The sequence below is a fragment of the Leguminivora glycinivorella genome, chromosome 24 (assembly GCF_023078275.1).
Source record: "Leguminivora glycinivorella isolate SPB_JAAS2020 chromosome 24, LegGlyc_1.1, whole genome shotgun sequence".
Taxonomy (NCBI): domain Eukaryota; kingdom Metazoa; phylum Arthropoda; class Insecta; order Lepidoptera; family Tortricidae; genus Leguminivora; species Leguminivora glycinivorella.
This window is the reverse complement of record NC_062994.1, coordinates 9896511-9918103: the sequence shown is the minus strand read 5'-3', so window position 1 is coordinate 9918103 and position 21593 is coordinate 9896511. Positions and strand designations below refer to the sequence as shown.

At 36.6% G+C, this 21593-nt stretch overlaps 1 protein-coding gene across 1 annotated transcript in view; it reads right to left on the bottom strand.

Moving 5' to 3' along the window:
• The window catches only part of LOC125238717 (pyruvate dehydrogenase (acetyl-transferring) kinase, mitochondrial), a 70283-nt gene that overhangs the window by 20085 nt on the left and 28605 nt on the right, over nt 1–21593 (bottom strand). The window contains 1 exon segment of the mRNA XM_048146129.1: nt 1382–1439. Coding sequence (XP_048002086.1) covers nt 1382–1439 — 58 coding nt within the window.

Below are 21593 nucleotides of genomic sequence, written 5' to 3'. Positions count from 1 at the left end.
TATAATTTAAACTTTATCATTCAGAAACATGACCTTACTTTATGGTATCTTATCTAATGTCATTCCATTTATTGCAAATAGTACTTAGCATTTAAATTTTACAGATATTCTGACTTTTGGCAGGGGCGGCTCACTCCGTGAGTGTTCTTAGGGCGCAAACTTCTCTTCTCAGTCCTGCGGTAGACTATGTCGGTCTCGGATCGGTCTATTAAGTTATCAATAACCTAACCACAAAATTAAAATTTAGAAAAAAACCCCAACCGAGACATAGTAGACCGATTTTCATGAAACATCGCTAAGATTTGCGGAAATCAGCACTGAAACACCTTTGGCGTCGCTTCCGTCTAATAGTACTTATGTACCGTTACCGTGTATGTATGTGTACTGAAGTTATTTTAAGTTGGTGTCTTTAACCTTATTATTCGTTGACAAAATCTTCAAAACAAAGACTAATAAACTCTATTGACATAATAACAAGTAGTTAATGTAGTTATCAAGTAAATAAGATAACTTTAATCTACAAAGAAACTATTTATACAACTCAAAACATGCCGATAACATTTGAAAACAATGATAGTGAAAATGTTAATAACAATAAGTTTTTACAATTTTTAAATAACTGGCAATGTTTGTTTGTCTTATAAAGGGCCGAACATTCGGTTCAGCTGTTACCGAACCGAACATTCGGCCGAATATTCGGTTGAGCCATATGTTAAATCCTGGCTTAAGAATTAAAAACGTTTCAATGATTGGCAATGGGTACACATTTAGTCATTTATCTTACTAAGGCTCTTAAAGTTCCTACCTCTATAATTTAGGGTTAGGGTTAGGGCATAAGAAAATTTTGTGTTCGTTTCTTAAGAAACGTTATTTTTTTTACCTTTTTACAAAATTATCTTATTTTATATTTTAACGCATTTCTAACTCCCTTTGGTAGTTCCTTAGAAGTTAGAATGCTGAAATAGGATGTCAAACAACAATGAATTACAAAACAACTTACGCTATTTATTTACTTTGTTTATTCGGTAAATATTCGGCAATGTAACCGAACTGTTCGGGCGAATACGAACATTGAAAAACTTGCCGAATTTGCCGAATACCGAATATTCGACCCATCTCTAACTTGAGGTGGTACAGCACTCTAAAACCTTTCTCTAGTGTTTTTAAGATAATTATGGCAATCCCTCAAAAGTAACATGAATATCCCGCCATAGAATATAAATATGTGTAAGTATTGTATATACAGGGTGGCCAAATAGAGAGGTCTACACATTATTTATTAAATTTTGTTTTATAAAACATAAAAAATATGAAGTATTCCTTGTTAAATATAATATTTGGCCTCTATTTGGCCAGCCTGTATAACACTCTGTATATTTACCTCACTGGTAACTCCTTCCTAAGGAATATGTATGATTTCTTTTCACACGCATTTAAACCTGAAACAAAAACAAAAAAAAAACATATTAATATTCAAAAAAATTACATTAATTGCACAGCTATGGCATTTGATGAGTTCAAAATAAACACCAGTGTGTAACTCAAATCTCAAATGAAGCGATCGTCAACTGTTTAGAACACGTTACATCCTAATCTAATCTTAAAGAGAATGTTGTCAATAGGCTACTCGTCTCCTAGACAAATCAGCTTCTTTTTAACCGATTTCAAAAAAAGGAGGAGGTTCTCAATTCGACTGTTTTTTTTTGTATGTATGTTACTCGATATCTCCGAGAGTCGTGGACCGATTTCCAAATTTTTTTTTTTTTCAATCGAACGGGTATAACCCCGAGATGGTCCCATTGGCACCAAGTCGAGGACTGATGATGGGATCTTGGAGAAATCGAGGGAACCCTTCAAATGTTATAGGCACATGTAATGTTTTTAGTGGATTTTTCAAAGGTACACCAGTATTTACGCCTGATGGTAATCATTTTATGTGGCTGAGCTGATGATGGAAGGTCAACTCCTCAATGGTTAGGAGTTAAAGGATAATTCTTTCACTACTGTACATATATTCGGACTGATACATATAATATCAATAGGAACCACTAAAAATCAACAAATAAATAAACTTTTTAACAAAAAATAAAACCGCCTTCAAAAATAAGCGCGTTACAAAACACGGAGAAACTAAAAAGCAAAAAATAATAAACCTTTGAATTCAGATTCCTTATCGGATTGCAATAATCTAAACATCCAAATTATAAACAAGTCAATTATTTTTGTAGTCGGTACCAGACTGCCTTGCTATTTCCTGTTTGCCCCACCCAACCATACGCAGGCTGGCCCCGACTCCAAAAATAATTGATTTGTATAAATGTATATACAAATCAATTATTTTTTATAATCTAAACATCCAAATTATATACAAATCAATTATTTTTGGAGTCGGGGCCAGCCTGCGTATGGTTGGGTGGGGCAAACAGGAAATAGCAAGGCAGTCTGGTACCGACTACAAAAATAATTGATTTGTTTATAATTTGGATGTTTAGATTATTGCAATCCGATAAGGAATCTGAATTCAAAGGTTTATTATTTTTTGCTTTTTAGTTTCTCTGTGTTTTGTAACGCGCTTATTTTTGAAGGCGGTTTTATTAAGAACTGTCAAAACCAATTTGAACGACTTGCTAACATGGAATTTAATTTATATGAAATCGAATTGCGTGACGTCACGGTCAATTCAGCTGCTTTATTTTTTACACATTTCTACCTGACTTATTAAATAGAAATTGGATTTAGAAATAACTTCTGTCCATGTTTTTCTTATAACATATTAAATTATCTGATACTTTATTTAGTGCATGGTATAAAATATTTTATTTTGACAGTTACAGTCAAGTTCCCTATGGCAACTTGATGAGAATTTCATCATGAAATTGCCCATTGCCAATTATGTCGCCATTTACCATAAATAGCAGGGACGAATTTTTTTTTGTCAAATATTGAAAGGAACTAGGACATTATTTATTGAAGCTACTACTTTCTAGAAAATTGACCGAAAGGCGGCAGCCGTGAGTGGAAAACATTGTTTATTGCCTATTAAACCAACGCCTACGCATTTCAAACGCTTGGACAATTTCAATCGGTTGCAAGCCTCGTATCTTCTAGGCTAGTGGGCTGGAAAAAGGCTCTGGGACACTTAAAATGTGATAAGCCCGCCTTTAGAGAATACAAGGTTGTTATACAGGATGTTTTTGTAAATAATTAAACCTGCAAATACATATTGTATACTTGATATGTATCCTCTATCTCATTGTTTATGGTTGTGAGTTGATGTTGTCAATGTCTTTCTGAGAGAAAATATATTCTTTTGTCCTGTCTTAGAATCTCCAGTTTTATTCATGTTTATTTAGATTATTTCCATACATTTCAATACTATAATCCAATTACGAATTGAACGGAATAAACGTAAACAAACTGCCGTCACTGTCAAAGTAACACGTGCAGCTCAAGTCAGGGGTTCTCATAGTAAGGGCCGAGAGAAAATCAAATTACTTTTAACTAGTTATTAACGGTCACTTTATTACATACTTAAAATCGTGAAGCGATCGAACACAATGACTGCTATATTATATTATGATCCCATGCAAGTCAATATAAAAATCGGTCCAAAATTGACGAAGTTTTGTTATATCAGATACTTACAAAACCAATAATTAAATTTATAACCACCATATTATCACCATCGCATTTGAAGACGGTTTTAATTAGCTATTAAAATTCACTACCACCTAGTCTCCAAAGTTGCTGAAAAATAATGTTTAGCGGCCCGCTTGATACCTCGAATGGTGCAATTTTTTTATAGCACTGGCCACACTTTTGTTTACTATAATTCCGGCTAATTAAAAATAGGAGTATAGCCTATGTCACTCTCCATCCCTTCAACTATCTCCGCTTAAAAAATCACGTCAATTCGTCACTACGTAGCGTTGTATAAAGTCTAGAAGTAAGTGATAACGTAGTTGATCACCTTGAGACGAAGTAAATAGCTTTGTAAACAGTCATTGTTTGTATACATCCTGTGTTTATATAACAGTAGGTGACAAATACAACCGCCGATCGCAAGGTCAATTAAGAGGATACGGTAGCGAAAATGCTAAAATGGAAAGCCCCCCTTTCAACTTGGGAATTTTAGTTAAATATACTAGTGTTATTAACTAGATTTATCGAAAAAAATTGTCCATTAAGAACAACCCCGTTAAAAGATATTTCAAAAAAATGCGTCCCATCTAACTTATGAATCATAAGTTTAAAAAAAATATGAAAAAAAAATCACAAAAATAGAACTTGTCTCTTCAAGGACTTATCGAAGAGACTAAGAGACGCCACCGGCGACGCGAAGAGGGCAGCTTCCTCGCTCAGCGTATTAGCTTTGACAATCCGGCGGTCGAAATGCTGCCAGCGCTCATTCGGTACTATGCCACAGGGGACCGTTTTATCCTGTCTGATTTACTTTCAGTTTAATTTTAGATTTATTTAGTTTAATTTAATTTTAATTTTAATTTTATTATAATATAATTGTCATGTGATGTAAGTTTCAATAAAAAATTTGACAACTACAAAAAAAAAAAAAAATAGAACTTTAGAAAGACTTTCTAGGAATTTTATTTTGAACTTGATAGGTTGAACAGTTTTTGAAAAAGATACGGGAAACTACGGAACCCTACACTGAGCGTGGCCCGACACGCTCTTGGCTGTTTTTTTTATGATAATCCCCCCCACCCCGTGCGTACAGAGCGGGCCGCTAGTAACATATACACTGATTTACTGAACTAGTAACAAATTATTTAAAAATAGACTAAAAGACATTTTAATATGAACGAATTTTTTAATGATGAAAGTTGGACTATATAATACAAATTAATTTAGTTACGATTAGTAGGATTATTATTGGTATTTTTATTGTAAAATTTAGTGCGGTATGATTGACATTTTTTATTATTATTTTTTTAGATGTAAATATTTTATGCCTGAATTGTCGTTTATTAATGTGAAGTAGGCTAATATTATTTTAAAATCCGATATTGTACACCCTAGCAGAGTAATCATGTACCTACATGACCAAATGTAATACCAAACTGTACAAATGAACATGATTTACAATGGAATAAATGAATATGAATATGATTTTCATTTCATGTTTAATTGAACATATTTCGTCCATTTCTATGACTCAATGTGCCAACAAAAATAGAAAAGTCATTGGTGCGACTGCGAATATTTTAATCACTTGACGGCGAACAAAAAATGAACTTTGTACTCACAGTAATTATTAAAAATAAACACAAACATCCCAAATTTCTCGTCTGTCGCACTGATACGAACTTTTAGATTCGTCAAAAATTTGCTCTGGTGATGTTTAAATCTCAGTTTTGACACTGATAAGTTTTAATCTTGCGCCGAGAGATGGCAGTCTATGGACTGTGACTACACATTTTACTTTGACAGTCATTTTTAACCCCCGACGCAAAAACGACGGGGTGTTATAAGTTTGACGTGTCTGTCTCTGTGTGTGTGTCTGTCTGTCTGTGTGTGTGTCTGTCTGTGGCATCGTAGCTCCCGAACGGATGAACCGATTTCGATTTAGTTTTATTTTGTTTGAAAGCTGAGTTAGTCGGGAGTATTCTTAGCCATGTTTTATGAAAATCGGTCCACTATGTCGCGATCGGGTTTTTTTTTCAAAATTTTAATTTTGTGGTTCAAACAAATACATCGCTTTGACAAAAACGTGTCTCGAGCGCATTTTTGACATATACTAAATTACGAACCAGGCCGTAATACACGAAAAGTCCAAAGTCCGTTTTCAAGAGTTGGCAACGAACTTCAGATAACGGCAAACATTTGACCAGTGTTACAAACATTTGAACAAAACGGCCAATGACAACAAATACGTAATGGCAATTTATACTTCGTTTCTTTTAAGATTAGAATTATCTGTCAAACGGGTAAACAAAGAAGCAGTGGTCGTAGACCTTCCTTCTTCGATTTCGGCCGATACCACTGATTTCTTGGAACTTATGTACATATGTAGTATTATAAGTTATAAGTTCCAAGAAATCAGTGGTATCGGCCGAAATCGAAGAAGGAAGGTCTACGACCACTTATTAATTCTAATCTTAAAAGAAACGAAGTATAGCACTAGCTGGAAGAGATCCCTTATAGGGATAAGCTCGCCTTTGTATCTCTATTCCTACAAATTGTATATAAACTGTTGTACACAATAAAGTGATTACTACTACTACTACTACTATTATAGATTTAAATTCCGCACGAGTAAAGGCGTTGTCACATCATCTGCCATTAACATTCATAAACGTCATTTAGGTCACAAAAAAAGATAATTAATAAATTATACGAAATGAAAATAGAAAAGCCACCTTTTCGTGATCATCAGAAAAAAAAATTTTTTAACACACGAGAAGTAAAATACATTTGCACCCGAGTGTAACACAAAACTTTTCCCCTCACTATAGCGAGGAAACTACAACGCAAAAAAATGCGTTTATCACTGCTTCCAGTAGTTCCACAGGTGGTAAATCTTCTTAATTACTAGATTCACCTGCTTTTATCAATTTTAAAGCAGCTAATTTGGCTTTATTCAAGGTCAAATTACTTTACCCACTAGTGGATAAAATGCGTTTTTACCCGCTGGTATTAAAGGACAAAACACGTGTTTCCAAGCTAGTAAGGGGAAAAATCAAAATCAAAATCAAAATAATTTATTCAGCAATAGAAAAATATATTATTTGCCTATCTTCAAAATAGTTATTTGTTATACAAGAGTGTAAAGTTGTATTTTAACGCCGAGTGTGGAATTGAAAAACGAGCAAGCGAAAAGATTCTATAGTTGAACCACGAGCGAAGCGAGTGGTTCGAGAATAGAATCCTGAGCTTGCGAGTTTTTCAATACACGAGAAGTAAAATACAACTTTGCACTCGTGTGTAACACAAAACCTTTCCCCTCACTATAGCGAGGAAAGTACAAAGCAAAAAACGCGTTTATCACTGCTTCCAGTAGTTCCACAGGTGGTAAAACATCTTCATCACTAGATTAACCCACTTTTATCAATTTTAAAGCAGAAAATTTGCCTCTATTCAAGCTCAAATTACTTTATCCACTAGCGGATAAAATGCGTTTTTACCCGCTGGTATTAAATGACAAAACACGTGTTTCCGAGGTAGTGAGGGGAAAAAACTTTACTTGCCTAGATTAAGCACTATAACGGCATCTTAATCTTACTTATCTTAAATTAATATACTTAATACTGTTACATATAATGACGCGAGGTATACAAAAATAAAACATTTTCCTAGCGTAAAATTTCCACCTTTTTCCCAATATTTGACTAACCGCCAGAATGGCGTAGAACCATTAAAATTGGCAATAAATATTAACGTTCATGACCAATGTCAATTGTTACTGGCTGGCACCAAACATGAATGCAGTTTGACAATAATTTACATTCATTTTATTGCCATTTTCTCGTGCAAGCAATCCCAAGGTAAATCCTGATCAGAAATACAGCGCGTAAACGTAATAAGGGCGATAAATGAAACCAGGCGTATAATTCAATATTGTTATCATTAATTAAGAGGTGTTTTTGATTTACTCTTAATTTTCACCCCATAATGAATTTTTGAAAAAAATCTCAGCAGCAATGTACTGTAAACGTGGTTGCGATGACAATCAATGACAACTGTCAACGAGCGTTTAACGGGAGTGTGTTTGCATTACGTTGCGGCACAGAATATATAATAGTACAAGTGTTGCGGGCCGAATTAATTTGTATGGATAAAAAAAATATTTCAATTTTAAGTAAAAGTTATCTAATTACATTTTATACGTCCTATACTCATCACCGTTAAGAGGTTCGCCCGTATTAGGTTTACACCCTGTATATGACTGTTGTCAAGAGGGCGCTGTTGTTCTGATGTATGGGGAAAATAGTTCTAATGAAATTCCGCAACATGGCGCGTAGTCATAATAGGTATTTCAATTCTGCGATCTAAAAAAAAAAACGCTCGTAGATATCTATCTCTATCGCTCATGCGTATTGGTTCGACAGAGCCAGACTACCTTTCGCGTTTCGTTTTCGTTTCGCGTCGCAGAAATGATCTTCTACGGCACCAGGCTTTATGTAAAGACTTTGAATTAACAAAAAACTATGCTGCGAGTAGATTGCACAAATGTACACTGTTTTTACTAAATTAACCTTATAATGTCAGTGCATTGACCTCAAAGTAGGGTAAGGTCACCAATACCCAACACAGGCTCGGCTCTAAGACGGAAATTGATCGATATTGACTGACTAATGAATTAGATGGCTAAGAATATGTAATTAGACACCTGTGCTAGCCCATGTACTTAGGTATGGTATAATAAAGAGTACTATCGTATACGAGTAGTATGGCCAGTCCCGCTCCCCGCTGAAAGTGTTACCTCACAATTACCGCCTGTCAAAAATACGAACAGTCGACCTGTCATATCTCACTCAATCAAGCATGGTACGCGTTCACCTACACGAGCATAGAATGTGTGCTAGGAACGCACCTCTTTCATATATTTGATCGCCAGCGTCCGTCCGAGATGTGATTAGGTACCTAATTACCTATAGGAGATAGACAAGGGCCATTTTTATCAAAGTTGTCCCCACTTTTTTTTAACATGGGTATTTTTTACGCGGTTCAAATTTCCAAAGTCGCGGTTCAATTTTTCGCGCCCGTGTGGTGACGGGTTAAGAATTTCACCACCCCCTTTCTTCCCGTGGGTGTCGTAGAAAGCGACTGTGGGATATGGGTTAAAGTGTGGCGTAGGCGAGAGGCTGGCAACCTGTCACTGCAATGTCACACTTTCGTTTTCTATCGACCCCATATTTGCCAAGAGTGGCACTGAAACTTGAGTAGTTTCATGTGCTCTGCCTACCCCTTCATAGGATACAGGCGTGATTGTATGTTGTTGTTGTTGTGTTGTTGTCAAATTTCCCAATCCAAAAAAACTGGGGACCACTTTAAATTGGCCCACAAGGTAGGAGGCAAACGGGTGAAATGGTTCGAGAAGTGGACTTGGTCTTGAGGGTTTCAAGGCTTGAAGGTTAAACAAAATATATACTATAATACGTGCAGCTTCTGACGTTTCCCATACAATTGAGCGGCAACAATTTTACTAGCGCCATCTAGCTGTTCGAGTTGATCAAAGTAGTTGTTCAGACTTTTATTTGAGTAAATTAAAATAGAAAATGCTATTACTTGATCTACTTTAACATTTTTAGACGGAATAAAACAAAAAAATAAGAATTTGTAATTTTTTTTAATTTTATGCTGTATGAAACTAAACTATTTTGATCAACTCATGCCGCTAGGAGCGCTAGTGTGCCTGTTGCCAACTTTGGCACCGAGCTGCACGTATTAACTCGTAGAGTTTACATAGTATTTGGTTAAACACACTTTGCTACCGAGTCACAGACCACCCAACACCCGTGGGTGTTCTGTGTACCGAGTTTTTCACCACAGCCACACCAACACGAATAAAATACTAACTGTAAGACATCAAACTAAATCAAATTTATGGTCATGGTTCGTTAATATTTCTTGCAGGTATGTGGGTAGCTTTTGCACATTGCATTTTTCTTCAGTAACCCGTTGACCCACGAATGCTGTAAAGTGTTCGAAACGTCGGGATGAATTGTAAATTCATTATACGCGATATTATTTTCCATAGTTTTATTTCATGAGTAACTATCGCGGTAACCGAAGACAACATTAAATCAAATCCATCAATTTATTAAATATTTCTGATGCAAAATCATTATTTATAGGTAAAATCGAGTCAAGAGAGCCTTTACCAGTTATTGTGGTGAAATAGTTATTTGTTATACAAGGGGGCAAAGTTGTATTTTAACGCCGAGTGTGGAATTGAAAAACGAGCAAGTGAAAGGATTCAATCACGATGCATGTCTCTTATCACGTATGCATGACTGGCTTTTCCCCTCACTATAGCAGGAAACTGCAAAGCAAAAAATGATCAAGTATGGTGGTAAATCATATTATTATTGTTTTAACTTGTTTACAAGAAAATTACTTTACCCACTAGTTCTATGACCGCAATTTATTGTTTTTATGTTCATGTCTCTTATCACGGCATGACTGGCAATTATGACGTAACTCATTTTCAATGAAATCACAATGAAATCTGCTAACAATATGAATAGATGGTAAAGGATAATAAGGAAAAGTGATTATCAAGTACTAAATTATTTGTTTTAATACTTTTAATAAAGTACGTATGTTATTACAATAAAGATTATTTTCTCAGCTAGATTTCAGAATTTGCGACAATAGACTAGTTTCCTCTAGTCAAATCAGCTTCTTTTTAAGGACTGTCAAAACGATTTGCTAATATGGATATTACTATGAAATATTACTTTATAATTAGAGATGGGCCGAATACGGACTTTGCCGAATACGAATATTCGGCCGAACATTCGGTTCAGTAGTTACCGAACCGAACATTCGACCGAATATTCGGTTGAGCCATATTTTAAATTCTGGTTTACAGTTAAAACGTTTCAATGATTGGTAATGGGTATACATTTATTTTACTAAGGCTTTTAATGTTCCTATAATTTAGATTTTGGTTTTTGTTTCTTAAGATACGTTATTTTTACTTTTTTACAAAATTATTGTATTTTATATTTTAACGCATTTTTAACTCCCTTTGATAGTTGCTTAGAATGCTGAAATAGGATCTCATTATCCGATGAATTACGAAACAACTTACGCTATTTATTTACTTTGTTTATTCGGTAAATATTCGGCATTGTAACCGAACTATTCGGCCGAATACGAACATTGAAAAATTTGCCGAATATGCCGAATACCGAATATTTACCGAATATTCGACCCATCTCTACTTTATATGTTATCTTTCTCTTTGACTTATTAAATAGAAATTATGTTCAAACATAACTACTGTCCATATTTCTCTTATAATTATGTGATGTTTTATTGCATAAAATATTTTATTTTAAGTATAGGAAACACAGAACTTAATTTAGATAGAAGAAACAAATTCATATATTTGTATAGGGGCCGAGCGTGTCAAATTTTGTACTGAAGTTGATTCTTGCCTGTAATTTTAAATATGTCTCAGGCTCTAAAGACGTAACGAGGCATTTTTTATGTTTTGGTTGACTTCAACTTACAAAAATTGACGCCCGAAAGCTGCAAGCTGCGAGTAAAGACGGACAACTCAGTGGATTTCACTGAGTTCATTTGACACGCTAAGTAGATACGTTTGCTTGATCTATGGTATATATGACATCTGTGATAGGAAACTAGCCTAGTTACTGTAAAAAATGTTAGGTTTCAAATCCACTGTGGCTCCATGATCAATGAAATTACTCTTAATGGGTTGATTTTTGAATTTTGAGTGTTTTGTTAGCTGGAAAAATCTATGAAAAAACGGCGAATTTAGAAATCTAATTATGTTATATTTATTTACTAAAGAAATGTCTATATCGCCGCGCCATAGGTTAAATGACTTTTTAGGGTTCCGTAGTCAACTAGGAACCCTTATAGTTTCGCCATGTCTGTCTGTCTGTCCGTCCGTCCGTCCATCCGCGGATAATCTCAGTAACCGTTAGCACTAGAAAGCTGAAATTTGGTACCAATATGTATATCAATCACGCCAACAGAAAGCAAAAATAAAAAATGGAAAAAAATGTTTTATTAGGGTACCCCCCCTACATGTAAAGTGGGGGCTGATATTTTTTTTCATTCCAACCCTAACGTGTGATATATTGTTGGATAGGTATTTGAAAATGATTAAGGGTTTACTAAGATCGTTTTTAGATAATGTTAATATTTTCGGAAATAATCGCTCCTAAAGGAAAAAAAAGTGCGTCCCCCCCCCTCTAACTTTTGAACCATATGTTTAAAAAATATGAAAAAAATCACAAAAGTAGAACTTTATAAAACCTTTCTAGGAAAATTATTTTGAACTTGATAGGTTCAGTAGTTTTTGAGAAAAATACGAAAAACTACGGAACCCTTCACTGAGCGTGGCCAGACACGCTCTTGGCCGGTTTTTGATTGTATTAATGACTTGGATCATTAGCAAAGAGGATCGAGTATGATCAAGTTATACATTAGTGACCAGAATGTCCAAGAACGTCATTAATGTCACTATCGTCCCGCATTTGTAAATTCACATTTTTGACACATTTGTTTTGAAGTATGTTGCGATGTGGCTAAGACGTATCGTTTGCCACATCTAACAATTAATTTCGAATTGGTGGTTGAATCGATGAAGCCCTATGTACAAGGAGGCGCTTAAACATATATACGATTTCTATCAACTTACTGAAATGTCATTTGAATCGAAATGACAGTCTGCCACAGCACTAGTTTAAAAATAAAAAGAAATAATAAATGACATAATAATTAAATCATGCGAGATAAATTAATATCGTAAAATACTCACTAATGAAGATCCTCAAAAATGTAACAGGTGTTAGATTATGTTTAAAGTAAGCGAAATATTGTTTTTAAGTACTTGATTTTATTTATATATTATTATAGGATTTTATTTAAAATTTCATTAGGTTGCGCGAGTTTACATTTTGTGGACACTGTCATGTGTCAAAAAGAGGTTCTTACAGCTCTGGGACAATACTCATTACGAGCGGCTATAAAGTATAACCACAAAATTTAAATTTTGAAAAAAACCCCGACCGCGACATAGTGGACCTATTTTCATGAAACATGGCTAAGAACACTTCCAATTAATTCAGCTTTCAAACGAGCTACGATGCCACAGACAGACACACACACAAACAGGCAGACACGTTAAGCTTATAACACTTTTAATTTGCCGCTTTTTCTAAGAAAATGGCTTGGTAAATATAACAAACATATAACAATTGACAAAACCGGCCAAGAGCGTGTCGGGCCACGCTCAGTGTAGGGTTCCGTAGTTTTCCGTATTTTTCTCAAAAACTACTAAACCTATCAAGTTCAAAATAATTTTCCTAGAAAGTCTTTATAAAGTTCTACTTTTGTGAATTTATTCATATTTTTTGAACATATGGTTCAAAAGTTAGAGGGGGGGGGGACGCACTTTTTTTCCTTTAGGAGCGATTATTTCCGAAAATATTAATATTATCAAAAAACGATCTTAGTAAACCCTTATTCATTTTTAAATACCTATCCAACAATATATCACACGTTGGGGTTGGAATGAAAAAAAATATCAGCCCCCACTTTACATGTAGGGGGGGGGGTACCCTAATAAAACATTTTTTTCCATTTTTTATTTTTGTACTTTTTCGGCGTGATTGATATACATATTGGTACCAAATTTCAGCTTTCTAGTGCTAACGGTTACTGAGATTATCCGCGGACGGACGGACGGACAGACAGACAGACAGACATGGCGAAACTATAAGGGTTCGTAGTTGACTACGGAACCCTAAAAATAAAACTTACAATTTAATAACATATAATGTCGTTCGCTAGTTTGCAGGTGGTACAGCGACATCTAGCGAAAAATTTTGACACCAAAAATACTTATACATTTTAAGACAAGTCATTAGCCAGTTTGCGGAGGTAACAGTGACATCTAGCGAACAAGTTGCACTACGGCATATAATTGTTTTTCACGCCCTGTATCGTTGAGTTTCCTAAACATATCATAAGTACATCAGATTTACTATTTGACTGAAAACACCGTGACTGCCAGCCATCTAAATGATGGAAATGGAAATGTTGTCGCGTAATTTAGTTTTGTTTAATTGTCGTTAAACGTGCGTTAAAAGCAGAAAATATGGGTTTTATACTTATTTCCTTTATTCATTTTAATTCTTAGGCTAGGATTTTTATAATATGATTATAAAAGTAAAATACAAAACCACATACAAAACAATACAAAATATATAAACACATTATAAAAAACCTAACCTAGGGTGCCGCCAGCAGCGGGGCAGGGCCCAAGCTGCCGGTGGTTAGGGCCGCAGAGAGAGGAACCGTCGGACTATACGCGCCGTGTCCAAGATCACCGCCTTCTGCATCTGGCCCTTGATCCAGCCACCTAGTGAGAGTCTCTTAAGATGTTGGTCGAGACTCTTCGCTATGAGACCGTTCGCTGAAACGACTATAGGGACAATGATCGTTGAATCAACATCCCACATGGCGGTTATCTCGTGAGCCAAGTCTAGGTACTTACTGGACTTGTCCTTCTCGGCTTTCACGAGATTCTCATCATGGGGGATGGTGATGTCAACGAGCACTGCCCGGCGTTGCAGTCGATCTATTATCACAATGTCAGGCTTATTGGCTACAATAGTCCTGTCAGTGATAATAGATCGATCCCAATAGAGCGTGGCACGACCATTTTCGAGAACTGGCGCAGGTAAGTACTTGTAATACGGTACTTCGCGGTCCACAAGGCCGTATTGAAGAGCAAGTTGCTGGTGAATAATCCTGGCTACGAGATTATGTCTGTGCAAGTACTCGCCGTTAGCTAGATGAGAACAACCGGAAATGATATGCCTGAGTGACTCTCCGGGACGGCGGCATGCCCGACAAATGTCGACCGTACCGTCCTTCAGGATATATTTCCGGTAGTTGTTCGTCATCATAACTTCGTCCGCAATTGCACAGGCAAAACCCTCGGTTTCTCCGAAGAGGTCCCCGAATCGTAACCAGTTCACCGATGCGAGCAGATCTACATCGGGTCCCGTGAGGGCCTTGTAGAACCGCCCGTGTAGCTGCTTGCTCTCCCATACCGCCTTGCGGTCCGCAGCACTTAGTACCACAGGTTTGCGCCAGTTCTCTTTCGCCAAGGAGAGCGGCGTGAGGTTTCCGTCTACTGCCACCACATCACGATGCATCCCACACTCGTTGTTACGGAAGTAATTCCTGAGATTGTACACCTCACGGTTGTGGAGATTTTTGGCGTTTAGGAAGCCTCGACCTCCGCACTTCCGTGGGATGTACAATCTCATAACAGACGAGCGCGGGTGTAACATACGGTGTGTGGTAAGCAGTGACCGGACCCTCCGATCCAGGGCGTCCAGCTCGGTCTGGGTCCACCTTAGTATGCCAAAGGAGTATGTGAGTAGAGGCATTACCCAGGCGTTAAAGGCGCGCACTTTATTGCCTCCTGACAAAAGACTGTTAAGGACTTTTGTGAGCCGACTGAAAAAGCGCTCCTTCACCGACCGTCTAATGCCAACATCCTCAATACCCAACGACTGTGACATACCAAGGTACTTATAGGTTTCTGATTCAGAGATAGATCTGAACGACATCGTCTCAGAAAGTTGTAAATTTTCTGAATTTACAACCTCCCCCGCTGTACATGCATAACCGCACACTTATCGACACCAAACTCCATTCTGATGGCGGTACTGAAAACTTCTGTGGTTTTCAATAGCACCATCAGGTCTTGGGTGTTCGGTGCAAATAGTTTGAGATCGTCCATGTACAGAAGGTGAGAGATGACTTCACCCTCTCTCCGAAGCCGGCAACCTAGCCCTGAATCCTTCAGCAGGGTGCTGAGGGGATTCAGAGCTAGGCAGAACCATAATGGACTCAGACTGTCACCCTGGAATATTCCTCGCTCAATCCTTATGAAGTCCTGCGGGCCAGTGGGGTCATCCCTGCCTCCTGATTGACGAAGGACTGTGGTCCACTGCCTCATACATGCAGGCAGGAAGGATATTAAAGCTGCATCAAGTTTATACAGCTCCAATACCCTTCTCAGCCATGAATGAGGCACCGAATCATAAGCCTTCTTATAGTCAATCCAAGCGGCCGAGATGGCCCCCTTGTTCCGCCGAACTTGTTGGCAAATGGTCATGTCTATGAGGAGGAGCTCTTTAGTACCACGGGACCCAACCCTACATCCATTTTGAGCGGGGGCCAGAATGTTGTTAGCGACAATATGCGCGTTAATTTTTGCTCTCAAAATGGATGTAAGGAGCTTGTAGAGTGTAGGCAAGCACGTGATGGGTCTGTAGTTTTTTGCTTCCGTGGTACTACCGGACTTGTAGAGCAGGAAAGTAACACCAGTTGTTAGGGAAGGTGGGAGAGAACCAAGATCGAGGGCTTGTTGAAATTGCGTTGCCAAACGCGAGTGCGAGCATCGAAACCATTTTAGCCAGAAGTTGTGCAATCCGTCCGGTCCAGGACTTTTCCAGTTCTGGGCCGTATGGACAGCACAACTTACGTCGTCGGGGCTGATGGTGATAGCCCCCATAGGTTCGATGTTCTCGCACTCGCGTTCGACAACGGTCATCCACTCACCCTCCGTGTGTTCGACGGGCACCGACCAGATGCTACGCCAGAAATCAGACATGGCAGTAGCATCCGGCAGTCGCACGTCAGACACACGAGGGTCGGTTTCCTCCCACCTGCGGTATACTTTATTATTATTAATTATACTTATTATTATTAATCATCTATTCCATTGTGTTGTGTCATTAATTCCCTAGTATGGCCATTAGGTACATATTTATGATGTATAATGACCATAATATTTTACATAAAATAAATACTTGTCTTACTTTATTAACATATGAAGGGAAGTCTAGAACACATAGCATGCTTATTTATTTATTTAAACTGTATTTTACAATATTCATACTAATATTATACATGGGAAATTGTGTGTGTGTGTTTGTTTGTGCGTCTTTCACGGCAAAATGGAGAGACGAATTGACGTGATTTTTTAAGTGCAGATAGTTGTGGGGATGGAGAGTGACATAGGATGATAGGATACTTTTTGTCTCTTTCTAACCTTCAACTTCCAAAGGGGGGGGGGGGGACGTTTGTATGGAGCATTTTCGAATTTAACGCGAGCGAAACCGCGGGCAAAAGCTAGTGTATTGTGAAGAAAAGTCAGAATGAATTTATATAAGTATTAGTATTCAACCTGAGTTTAGTAAATTTATGTTTGATGTCACGATTATATTTGTCTCTGTTAGCTATTATCAAAATCAAAATCAATCAAAATCAAAATAATTTATTCAGCAAATAGGCCACAGGGGCACTTTTACACGTCACATGTACATAGGTATTTAAAAAAATATTTAAAATTGAGTTGAAATTACAATTGATACTATTATATACTAATTCTAAGTTCTAACTAAAGTTAACTCTATACAATTAATTAGAGATGTAGAAGGTCTCTAAATGTCGAATTACAACCAAGAACTACACTAAATTTTAATATAAAAAGTACAAATACAAAAAAAAAAGTCTAAAATTACTTTAGAGGTGCAAATGACTCTAAATGTCACAACTAAAAATAAAATGTATATCTACTTAATCTAATTCTCCTTAGAGATGTATATGGTCTCCATGAGTCAAAATCATATATTTAAAATTATTTATATTTCTCCTGCACCAACATATATGTCTCTGTTTAACCCAATGGTTGACTGGTAGAGAATGCCTTTTGGCATTAAGTCCGCCATTTGTACATGTTTCTTTAGTTGTGCAATAAAGTTTAAATAAATAAATAAATGTCCACGCATTTCTTCAATTTCGTGCCGATTGGTCACGAGTATGAACAATCTGAACATTATATGATTATTGTTAACATTATGACGATATCGGTTACCAACCTACAGATTTGTCGTCATTTTCCTGAACTGTTCTAAAGTTTTTAGTATTTTCTGATACACGGTGTATATTCGGGACAATTGTCTCGCTGGTGTTTTCTGATCGGATTATTTGAATTGTTTCTAATGTGTTTGATATTAATTTGCATGTTGTTTTATGAATAAAAATTATTTTTGTAATTAAAAATGTCAGTGTTTGATTAAGTATTAATTATTAATAGATATATGTACCTATAAACATACATGTTTTTTTAAATATGACAATCGAATGATAGAGTAAATATTGCATCATGATTTAAGATTACATTTACACGACACAAAAATTGTTTGTGGAAATTTTCGCTTTATACTATAACCGATTACGCAAAGTTTTATCATACACCTTGAGATAAGAATTGGCATTGATTTGTAATCTAAAAAATATCATTCTAGTGTGGGTAAATACTTGAAAATTGATAAAAATCTCGGAGGTGTGTTGCTCTGTTGTTGATTGGGTGTAGATTTAGATGCGAAAAGGAAATTCGTAACTCGTGTCGATTTAAAAAAAAACTCCTTTCGGTCGTGTTAATTTATCGCCACTCGTTTCGATCTTCATATTTTCAGCACTTGTAGTACTATTAAATCAAAATCTACCTCTCTAATCTACCCAATCATTAGCCATACACCTGCGATAGATGTTACATATTTACGATAGTACTCTTTATTATACTGTGCATTAGCCTAGCTACATGAAGTCACACGTGACGTAAGTATTTTTCACACATACGTAGCTGTCAAAGCGTGACAAATGTTTTATCCACATGATAAAAGACATAGACTTGAACATTATGTGAAATATTTATTTTCACCACACCAACTGATAAAGGCTTTCTTTGCTATTCGAAAACAGATAGCATAATTGCATTTTATCCACAAGAGCGCAAAGTAATTTCATACTAATGTTAACTTGATATCTAAAGCTGGGTGTTGGAATTCACGTATAAATAATATTTTGAATCATAAACGACATAAACGTTAAATAAATTGAAGTACTTACTTTATTTATTTAGATGTTTTACGAGTATTATCGTACAGTATGGCCACTCCTGCTTCCCGCTGAAAGTGCCGCACACCTCCTCTCGGTTACCTCACAGTTACCGCCTGTCAAAAACGCGAACAATCGGCTTGTCATATTTCTCTCATGTTACAAGCATAGTACGCGTTCACCTACACGAGTAACAAGAGCTTAGAATTTGTGCTAGGAACGCGTTTCTTTCATATATTTGATCGCCAGTGTCCGAGGCGTGGTGTTGGTGTGGTGAAAAATTTTGTGTTTCACTCGGTGGCAAAATTTGTTGAACCTTCGTGCCTTGATACCCTCGCAACGCTCAAGATTTCACTTTAATGGAAACTTTAATGGAATCTTTCGCTTGCTCGGGACTCGGGTATCAATATTGGCACGTGCGGTTAAACAACAACTTTGCCCCCTTGTAAAACAAATGACTATTGTACATCGACCGATGTTCTTTCCTCTATCTTATACTATTAAACGAGCAATTCTTGTATATTTATTTATTTATTTATTTATTTATATATACCGACGATCTTGGAAACCGCTCTAACCATTTCGCTGAAATTTGTTTTGTGGGGGTTTTCGGGGGTGAAAAATCGATCTAGCGTAGCCTTAGATCCCGGAAAACGCGAATTTTCGAGTTTTCATGAGTTTTTCTTTCGCATTTGTAAACGTAAAATATGGTCCTTAATTTCGCCGCGCGCGCATCGATTCCGCTTAGCTCAGTCGCACGAGGTCGGTCTAATGTACGCAGATAGATCGTAGGTGTCAGGGTTTCGAATCCCGGTCAGAAATTAAGTTTTTGTTTTTGTCTTTTTTTTTGTTTTTGTATTTATAAGAGTTTTTTTTTTATCTAAAGACGTGATATATTAAAATAGAACCGAGCGAAGCTCGGTCGCCCAGATATTAGTATATAAGAGCATCGCACTACGTCCGATAGACTCCGTGAAAATAAAACCTGTCTTAGCCGTAGACCTATTTGTATGGTACTTTACGCACTAGATCCGAAGAATGACGGAACGGAAATTAATCGGACGTAGCAATGCATCGAAGAGAAGTTTGCAAAATTGCGAATGGAATTCGGTATTTGTTCTTAGCTCATTTTATTGCCCAGCTTTTGAGTCGATTTCTGAGCCATTTTTTTCAAAGTTGTCCACCCCACTTTTTTTTTTTGGATTTGGAATTTTTTATGTGTTTTCCACTCAGAATCGCGAGCTCTTTCAATCCTAATAGGAGAAAAAAGTGTCCCGAGGTTTTTTTTACCATTCCGTTACCATTTTTTCATATATTTTGTATGGCGGTAACGGAATGGAAGGTTCGAAAAAATGTATGGAAATCTTGGGACATTTTTTTCCTCCTATCAGGATCGAAAGAGCTCTCGATTCTGAGTATGAATCGCGTAAAAAATACCCACGTTACAAAAAAAGTAGGGTGGACAACGGGACATTTTTTTTCTCCTTTTTTTTCGAACCTTCCATTCCGATACCGCCATACAAAATGTATGAAAAAACCGGCCAAGTGCGAGTTGGACTCGCGCACCGAGGGTTCCGTACAAACCTGCAAGGTTTACAAAGTTCGTTCATTACGACAATCGAGTCATAACTATGGTATTTTTATTGCAAAAAAATGGGTAGTAAGGTTAAAATTATTAAAAATATATATATTATGTGATGTAACTAAAAATTTATGGTTTTCGTAATTTTTCCTTTATCTATGCTATAAGACGTTGCTTCGTACCAAATTTCAAGATTCTGAGTTCACGGGAAGCACCCTGTAGGTTTTGATTCCCTTGCAAGTGTCGAAAATTTGCGGCATAAACGGCTGTATCTTTTGATTGCGTTGGCTTAGAAGTTTGATTTTTTCACAGCTTCAAGGGACAGTAGACCTGAGTAATTGATATAAATTTCAGCTTCATACCTCCACGCGTTCCTGAGAAAAAGGGTCTTGACAGACGGACGGACGGACGGACAGACGGACAACAAAGTGATCCTATAAGGGTTCCGTTTTTTCCTTTTGAGGTACGGAACCCTAAAAATGGTAACGGAATGGGAAAAAAACCTTGGGACACTCTTTTTCTCCTATTAGGATTGAAAGAGCTCGCGATTCTGAGTGGAAAACACATAAAAATTTCCAAATCCAAAAAAAAGTGGGGTGAACAACTTGGAAAAAAATGGCCCATTTTCTCAACAAGTTGTAGAGGTACATAGCTAAATTTGCTAATCGGACGACGGAGATCGGACCATACAAATAGTTCTACGGCTATGACATATATAATTTTCATAGACTCGGATCGGACGTAAGTAGTGCGAAGTAAGTCATTGAATTCTACGTAAATAATGTGACCGTAAACATTGCATTTAGAGCCTATTCAGAAATGTGTTAATCGTTCTAAAGAAGGACGTCAAAGCGTAAACAATTCAAGCATACGCTGTTTTATATGATACAAATATAACATATTGCTCCCGGCAGTCAGAAATGCAGCTTATTGTAAGAGTACATTTATAGCAGCAATCAAAGTTTTCAATCACCTACCCTCATGTATAAAAATGATAAGCGGGAAAAAATTCAAGCAACAGCTAAAAGGGTGGTTGATTGATCACGTCTTTTATGATATGCATGAATACTTTATGTATGAGACTAACTAGCATGTGAACCAAATAGCATGTAGTATTAGTTTTAGTATATTATTAGTTTAAGTAATATTGTATACCCGAAAAGGGTTACCGTTGAGACATATGTTTGTGTAAAAATTGTAATCTATTGTACACGGTAAACAATAAATCATTTCTATTCTATTCTATAAATACCTAAGTATAATATATTTAACAAAGAGATCGAGCATTCATCATTGTTATTTCTGCTTATAAGTATTAAATAATATCTGGGCGACCGAGCTTCGCTCGGTTCTATTTTAATAT